This window comes from Drosophila biarmipes, chromosome 3R (genome assembly GCF_025231255.1).
Source record: "Drosophila biarmipes strain raj3 chromosome 3R, RU_DBia_V1.1, whole genome shotgun sequence".
NCBI classification, from domain to species: Eukaryota; Metazoa; Arthropoda; class Insecta; order Diptera; family Drosophilidae; genus Drosophila; species Drosophila biarmipes.
The window spans coordinates 14421731-14430998 of record NC_066616.1 but is presented as its reverse complement, the minus strand read 5'-3'; the positions used below and the strand labels follow the sequence as shown (position 1 = coordinate 14430998).

Genomic DNA, 9268 nt, shown 5'->3' with positions numbered 1-9268 from the left:
ATCAAAAGTGACATAACACCCAGCGTTCTATTGAATGAAGCACAGTGGGTTGCCTCTGGGGGTCTTATCAAGTGGGTTGTTGAGCAAATACGCCGGCAAACACTTTGACCTTTGTGGAATCCACAGAAGCCGCCGCAGAAGCCAAACATGCTGAGAGCAGCGGCTACGTCGTGTTCCACATACTTTCACTTACGGATCGCCAGAACCAAAATAGAAACCACAATCGCAATCAACTCGAAACGTGATCGCGAGTGGGGGGCAATAGAAAGAGATCGTGTGTCCGTAAACGTGACATAAACAAAATAAAAACTTCATTTGTCATAAGACCTGGAATCGGGAGGGGGCCAGGCGTTAAATGGGCAGATCGGCAAACAAGCGTGCCCGAGTGATGTTTGAACTTCGTTTGTGGAGCAAGCCGTGGAGTCTAGACATGGCCACTCTTCCTGAACCCACAGCCACAGCCAGAACGATAAATTCCCTGATTGTGGGCCTGTTGTTGCTGCGCCCGGGACTACATGCGTTCAGAATGCATAGTAAATTAAGTGGGCGACAGATACAATACCCAAAGCATACGATCGCGAAGGAAAAACATCTGTAGGCGGCGTTGTTCGTATCTCGGAGATAGAGATATCGGGGCAGACCTGCGGGGGAGTGACCCCGACTGGCCCTGTACCACGCTACTGAGAGGCCGAGCGTACACACACCAAAAACAGCAAATGCCAAATACCCGTTTTTGGCCTAAAAACCTACAAAGCCAACAAACAACAAGTTGCTTAACCGGCGAGAATAAAGTTCCACGAATTCGTGGATGCCCTACGCTGATCCGAGGGTAAACATAAAACTGGTCTGGGTTTTGGGTTGGAAATTACATGTGTAAGGGTTAAGGGATCTTGTTCAAGATTTGTAGTTCTTTATGTTTCGAGAGAAGAGTTACTGAATTAGGTCAACTCTTGTTATATTGCATAACATCATACTTGTTGTGCAGGTACTCTACAGCTCTTTTTGCTAATAAAACAGTCTATATTATTATTTAAAAAACAAATCTAAAGTACAGATTCTTTAAAAACAACTTAGTAAGCTTTTATTTTAAATGAAATCTAGTTGGATAGATATTTCTTCGTGCGTAGATACTGAATCGGTTGTTCCTTTTCCTTGTAATCTAAGGTCGGAAATCATTATTTCATTATCAGACCACACTCGAGTACTTATCTCTGCTACTACATCATCATTACCACTTACAATTTGAATATTACAAAACGGGGAACATTGAATGAGGTCAAGAACCCGCTGGGACTTGGGAGTTTCGCTATCTTATCTATCGGTTGCATTAACCGCAGTTGCAAACGTTGCGACACAGTTCAAACAAACTCCCCGCGGCAGGGAGTACCCGAAAGCCGTGATACCCTACACTCGACCGCGTCATTTGTGATGGTTGAACAAAAAGCAGGCGTTGGGGGGGAGGGGGTGGTGATCGAGGGGCGATTCCGACACGCACACACTCTGCCATCTGGTTGTTTGTGTGTTCGATGAACCGAAATTCGAAATTCGGTGTGTGTCTGACCCACTTTCCCACAAAATTTACGCACTTTATGGCAAATGGAATCCACACAAGAGTGTTAGAAAGAGCCTAGTCGGGGGAAAGAGAGGGAAAACCACTCGCAGACAGAGACGGGGCTAATGACAAAGAGTGAGCGAGAAGCCGGCAAACTTGGCCATTTAATAATTGAGGTCGACTACAGGCGATCGTAAAAGAATATTGATTTGTGGGTTTCGCTTGTTACAGTATTTTATTTTTATTGTTTGCTGCTGTTATTTAGTGGCATTTTATGCCTTAGCAGAGAGGAAAAGTCTTCAAAATATTAGAAGCCCCTATAAAAATAATAATAATAATAATAAAAATTCTTAAAATTTTGAAAGAACAAACATAGAGGTAATTTTTAAAACTTTTTTTTTAAATTTTTAATGTTTTTAATACGTGAATCTTGCACGTATTTTAGTGCACCTTTTCGTCTTTGAGTATTTCGATACAAGGAAAAGTTTTCAATTTTGAAAAACTGGTTTTATGAAGTGTAAACGCTTTTTTAAATCAAAATCTTGAACATGTGTATATTAAGGCAACCTTCCAAAGGCGGGAAGAAAACTTTTAGATTATTCTGAACAAAATTAGCCAGAGATGCTTAACTGGTGCGATATTTTTTTCAGTGTGCTTTCCCATTTGTTGTCGTTGTTTAGTGATTTTTCAAGCTTCGTGTTTCTCTTATTCTTTCGTGTAATTTACGCAACGTTCGCTCGTTTGTCGTTGTCTCTCGGCTACTTGTCTTTGCATTGAGTCGAGAGCAACAACACCGCAGCAACAACACCGCAGCAGCAACAACAGCACGAGATCAACAACATCTGCAGCAGCGCTGCTCGCCAGGCAGTTGTTGAACTTTTTTATATTTTTTTGCAGCTCCCAAATCTGAAATCACAAACCAGTTTTGAGACCTGGGCTTGCCACACGTCTCGGGCAAATCAAAAAGCTGGCCAAAGCCAAACGAAAACTTGACGTACATCGCCCCCTCTCGCTCTGCCCCGCCGATGTTGCTGCCGTGCTGATGTTGCTGTTGCTGCGGGAGATGTTGCTGCTGCTGCTGCTGCTGCTGCTGCCGCCGTCGCTGTTGTTGTTGATCTTTGTGGACTGTACTTTTTGTTGTTTGTGTTTGAAAGGCAAAAGCTGCTGCTGCTGCTGCCCGCCGGGGGGAGTGTTGATTGAAATCGATCTGTGGCAGAGCAACATGCAACATGCAATGTGCAACGGGCAACATGCAGCATTAGTCACTCGGCCAGCCAGTCGGATTTGACCTTGTTGCAGTGCAACGGCAGCAATCTGTTGCAGCTGCGGATATCTATAATTTGGCTGGGCTTTAAACTGATCTGCCGGCCGTGTAATTAATCGCTGTGCCCAGGCATCCTCTTGTGGCTCCTTTTTCCTTCGGGGGCCCCCCCTTTGGCCACGCCTAGTGCTTGTCGTTTTTGAAAACGAGCGCATAAATGACGCTTTCCTGTGTACTTAAGGTGTCTAAACTTGACTACCGTGCGGAGTTGTCTGTCCCCTGGTCGCCCCACACCTGTGGCCATGCCTATACCAATATCCATGCCGAAACCCAGAACCATTCCCATTCCAAAGCTCAAAATCATCCGCAACCTTGCCCAAGCCAACAACTCCTGTTGCTGCTGCGGCTGCTGTCGATGACCATTATTTTAGCTGACGGCGATATATTTGCTCAGCCTCAACTCGCACAGGGGCAGTGGCACTGGGAACTCACATCTGTGCGTCTGTCCGCGTTCGTGCACTGCAAGAAAAGTCACCATCAAAGCATCTAATTGTGCTTTATTCGAATTCTGGGCTATTCAGCTAAGATTTCTTTTATCATTCATCTATTTAATCCCTTTTAAATTAAAAATTTGTTTATCTCTATACAAAGTCTGGAATGTTTCTTAGGAATAAACTACTTGTTTGTATTTTCTAGGAAGTCTAAGCAATTGCCAGAAATTTTCTACAGTATGTTTTTGATAAAATTAGTTCAAATTCATTTTATAATTATTAAGATTAGATAATATTTTCATCATATCAGGTACCCTTTTAATAAGAAATGTTATATAAATCTTTTGAAAGTCTAGAAAAATTACACGAAAATCGATTGCTTATAAAATGGCATCCAATTATATCAGTTTACCTCACCTTACATAAGCATGACAGGCCCATAAACTTATTCACGTTTTTAATGATTTGAATAAAACATTATAGGACAACATTCACCGGTTTAGCAAGCTTGCAGCATATACAACCTTGTTGTCAATTCCCCTTCAAGCGATTTATTTGCATCGTGCTTAGGCACTTTCGAAGACATGTGTATTTTTATAAGATTAAAAATCGAGAACAAGGCTAATTGTCATTTAAATGGGAGTTGAGCTCAAAAAAGAATGAATATGAAGTGAACAAAACTGACATGGTTTCATTTTTGCAATGAAGATTCTTAAGAAAAAACTATCTTTCTACCAGGTTCAACCATAGGTATTATATTTCCCTCAGTGTGGGTCCATTGGGTCCGCGCTCGCTGTTTTCTTTGGGGTGTTGGCTACCGTCGGTCGGTTGGGACGAAGTTGAGGGGCCTTTCAGATGGGGCTTTTTGTTTTTGCTGTACCGGCGGATCGCCACTCGGCACTGATGCCCAGGTGTACAGCCACTGAGCGGAGCATGACAAACAGTTGCAGCCAAAGCAAATAATTAGTATACATCGATTATCTTGCGCCCAGGTCCGATCGCAATCCAACCTGGCCCGTGGCTACTGTGCTGAGCTTTGGCTATAGATTTTGCCTGGCGACTGCTTCTCTGGGTGTGGATGTGCTTGTGGATGTGTCGGCAAACTGGATCCGTCTCCAGATGTTGGCACGCTGCACACGCGCTCTTGCAGCATCCAGCATCCAACTTCAGAACTTCCAACTGGGCGTGTGTCGAGCGCCTACGCGCCCCCAAAACAGCCCACAGAACGGGTTCCCCTTCGCAATTCGCAAACTGGCGGCTCTCGGCCGCGGATTCGGATTCGGATTCGCCATATGTGTGCTCGTAAAACGCTGAGCCAGAAACTGTACCCCAACCCGACCAGATCGCGGGCCATGCCCCCATGCCATCTCCTCCGACTCCATGCCCGTTCCCAACTCCAACTCCCAGCCCGGGACGTGTGCTCAGCTCGTGCCAATTTCTTTGGGGCCTCGAACTTTAACAGTCGCCTGCGAATCGTTTTGTCTTCGCTTGGTTCCTGCATATAAATACGAATATTCACATACAAATAAGCAAGGTATATAATAGGGTGGGTCGATAAAGGGAGAACTTATGCACAGCTCTAGGTAATATAATATTTTACTGGCAAATGGGGGGAACTAACCTTTAAAAACTAATAAAATAAAATTACATGACAAGGTTTTGTGCTCCAAAATGTTATATAAAGAGGTATTATAGAGATCAAAGTAAAACATTTAAGATATGGGCTACTCAAAAACCAAAAGTGAGAAATATCAAAGTTAATTAAGACAACATTTATATCAGACTATTAAAATCCCATTAGCTACTAAAATGTTTTGACCATAACTAACTGTATCCCAAGTCTCATTCAGAAAAATGGTATCTTACTAAATTATACACCATGTTATTCATAACGACCCACCTTAATAAGCAACTGCAAAAGTTGTGTGTGTGCACTTAGATGGCAACGCGTCTAGAAAAGGTTGGGCCGCAATTGCAGTAATGTGCCATTTTTAATTAGCCCCATGAATAAAATTGACAACCCACTAGGGCCTGAAAAGGGGCATGGATGGGGGGTCAGTGGCGATCTACGTGCTTTTCCAGTTTGAAACGCAATAAAGTCAATTTTAGCTGCGCATTCCGAAGATGGAAAATTCCGATGCACTTCGTGACGGCACCTTGATTGAATATGACCTAAATTGATCGATGTGGAAGCCCAGTAAGTGGCTTCCTAGCAGCCTAGTCGGGGCAATTATGGAAATAAACAGCAAATCGGGGTGATAAATTCCATAAAGCATGGATAAGATAAGATCATTTTTTAACTCGGGTTTAAAAAAGTATTTTTTTGTTATAAATAAAATGAATTACCTACTCCAGATTCAACAATCTCCTAAATCATTTTAACCAGAAAGCAACCCAGCAATAAATCCAATTTTATGATTGCATAACTGTTCCTCAAACGCGTAATGGTTCACATTGTGGAACCCAAAATTCTAAACCTTTTTTTTCGCCTGCCATGACTGTTCTTCGGTTGAAACACTCAAGTCCAGATGTAGTCCCGTGTAGATCAGATTAGATAAAAGGCCTGCGGCTGCCTCAAGCAGTTATATCATCAAGCAAAAAGGCTTATATCATCGGGCTGCCAACGCGGAGCCCTTAGCCTAATTGAGCCATAAATAAATTAGAACTAATTACGCCCATTGACGGTCGGTAAAAAGGGTTTTTGTTAGCTTTAGCGGGAGTTGTCTGTTTTCGCCACTCACTTTGGGCGGAATTATAGCAATCAACTGGCCAGCAGTCGCATTTTAGCAATTCTCAGTGAGCTTCCGCCGGGGCCCCCAAAAGCTCTTAGGGCTAATGGGTCTTCGTTCCCTGCTGATTTCCAAGCGGCTACCGGTAGCCGCTCTGATTCTTGGACTCTTGATCGAAATCGAGGCTTTCATCGGCATAACCATCGTAATGATGATGGGATTTCCTTCGTTTCATCCGTTCTCGTAGCTGTACTTTTGGCCAGAGTTAGTATGTGGCATGGGCCTGGGTTGTTGGCCAAAAGCAAGCACCGCTACCTGCACTCAGGCAGTCGAGCTGCCAAGTTAGGGCCCCGGCTGGTTCTTTGTCTAGTGAAATGTTGAAAGCATCATTAATTCTTCTTTTTTCGTAGTCTCTCTTGATTCCGGCTTTATGCCTTTAGCTTTGCCCGGCACATAGTTGCAGGTAAGTATGATAATTGCGGAATGAAAGGGGGGAGAGAGAGAGAGATTCCGTAAAAAGTGACCCATAATTACCCGGCAGCAGAACAATCATGGGAAAACTGACTGTAACTTGGCTCGGTCTCATACCACCCCGACCCCAACTCCGCCCCCTTTCTCTGTCCCTCGGCTATGTCTCTTATGAAGTACAATTATTTGAGCAATGCCATGTTTTATGATTATCTTGCCGTTTACACAACACGCACAAAAATAATGGAGGAGGGAAACCAAAGTCGAGTCATAATTTTGGTACTCGTTTTTCGACTGGGAGACACCCATAAACCAAAATTACTTTTGAGGAAAGTACAAGATACAGTTCTCTAGGTCCTCTTAAAGATTGTACATCTTTATACATATCCAAAAGATACAATCCACATAAATCATTTTTAAGACATGATCTATATATTATACATACAATCTAGGCTTTATGATTCATTCTTTAAATTTTAATATTAAAATATCTTTATTAATCTGTTATTATCTTTAAGATACAATGTATATATCTCTAAAATATAAACCATTATAATAGCATTTACAAGTCCAAAACCATATGTATCTTATTGAATGTTTTACGTTGTGATGATGAATTATCTTTACTGTTCCAGCAAACCTTGTAAAGTATAGGGTATATACCATATAGGCAGCCCAGAATTCCAGTTAAAGGGCAAAATCTCTGCAGGAGCAGGAGCAGAACCGATCGTGTCATTATTCCGGGCCCAGTGCCACTACCGAGATAATAGTGCTCATCTTGGGTCCCTGCTCTCGGGGCAATTTGATTTTTTATTGTCGCCGCCGTTCGCCGGCCCTTTGTGCCTTTGTATGGTTTTTTAGTGAACTTGGCTGTCCAAAGAACAAGTGCAGTGGCAAGTGCACCTTTATGGGTTTCTCTGCTTTTTTCGAAGACCGGCTTTGTACCCTAACCTATGCTAATTAGAGCGACGGCCTCGGCCTTGTTTTTATGCGCCTCTTAGCGTGAACTGTCCGCTGATACTCCCCCCTGAGTTCCCTCGTCGCCGGAGAGCCGCATAAATTTTCTGCTTGACGTCAGCATGAATGTTTAATTAATGCCGCGACCAAGTTTCATGGGAAAAGTTGCAGCGGAACAAACGGTTAGGCGGAAATTGGGAATTGGGTCCTGCAACTGCCGATTTCAGCTTGGTTTCGCTGTTAAATTCCGTTCTTTATTCATTGTTTTATTTGCGTGCAACCGCAGGACAGGTGGGCTGGCCGCCTCAAGCAGGTGTATCGTGTCGCGGGTTTTGGGAGGGTGCAGTGCCGCAACCAATGCGTGACGCGGAATCACATTTGCTGCGACTGCATGCCGTACTGTACCAGAAAGGTCAGATAGGTGACCATCGCCGAGAGAAAGAACAGGGTCAGCTCGTTGGAGACCTCGAAGAGGCCCAGAGGTCGCACCTGCAGCTCCTGGTGGTGAAGGCGGCTTAGGAAAAGCTCTAGCTGGAGGAAGGAAAGATAAATCAACGATATGTGTATGATATGGCATGAAAATATTTAAATTGGAAGCTATAAATAATATATTTTCAAATCAAGAAGATCAGCAAATGTAATAATTATTTTTATATATATTTCTTGAAGGCAATATTTACTGTGAATAATAAAAGACTTGGAAATCTACTACTTGGAAAGCTATCCCATCGACCCAATCCTCTCCTGGTAAAATTCACTTATTCCAACGTTTTTCCAATCCTCGAAGCATGGCAAATTAATCTTTGAATATAGTATGAAATTCTTTCTCTTAATAAAATAAAATCCCTGAGTTATTTATATATTGCCTATGTATAATATGGCACCTTTCTTATTTTTTACTAACATTTGTAAAAATAATAAGAAACATATTATTACCTTCTGGTGATGATCCTTGCTCTCAGTCACATAGAAATTCTCAAGGCTCAGACGCTTTACCAGCCGAGAACCACTAACAGCCGAATGCACAGCCATAGTAAGCAGCACCACATCGATGAGTAACTTGATGACCAAACCCCACAAATTAAAGATGTACTTCCTGCGCAGAATGGCGTGATAGGAAACCATGGCCATGGCAAAGAGGCTCTGGGCCAAGGTGAGGTAAAGTGGCAGGTTGAAGATTTTCTGGAATCTCCGAGACACCTGATGAATTTCCTCATAAAGAGCTAAGCACTTGTCCAAATTGGAGATGGCTTCTCGGGTAGGCTGTGGATTCGATCCAAGGTCGTCTTCGCTCAGGGAACTCAATTGTGCCCTCAACTGGCAGTCCACATAATTGTTCAGGTCCTTGTAAAGGACACCTATGCTGAGGTAGCCAACAAAACACAGATGCATAATAATACCAGTGCCAATGGAGGTGTAAAAATCGCACAATATAGTCAGCAGGATCCAGGGTGAAAACCTTTGAAAAAAAACCTTTCGATTCGAAAGGTAATCACTCCAAAAACAGTGCCATAGAGAAAGCAACTTTGTAGCAGCAATCCAGAGATCCTGGAAACGTTTAGGCAGCTCCGTATTCCCTTCATTACTAACAGACCTCAATAGGTAAAGCCGTCCATATACTTTACTTACCCATTAAGTAATTAGTTTGCCGATTGGTTGAGCAGCAGTCACTCCCCGTTCTTTTTGACCCCTATCTGGATTTGTTTTTCAATTTAGCTAATGACAGCGAAACAAGCCCGTTGATATTATTATTGATAAATGGTATACATAGGTTAAACCAGTTAAAAAGGTCGTAATCAAAATTATTAAA

General features: G+C 42.8%; 1 protein-coding gene across 1 annotated transcript; it reads right to left on the bottom strand.

Annotated features, from left to right (window-relative positions):
• Positions 1-7081: 7081 nt before the first annotated feature.
• Positions 7082-9091, bottom strand: LOC108031018 (putative gustatory receptor 93b). The gene is given in 4 exon segments (XM_017104218.3): positions 7082-7989; positions 8395-8922; positions 8925-9052; positions 9088-9091. Coding segments are annotated over 4 exon segments (819 nt in total). The 3' UTR covers positions 7082-7830.
• Between the last annotated feature and the right edge of the window lie 177 nt (positions 9092-9268).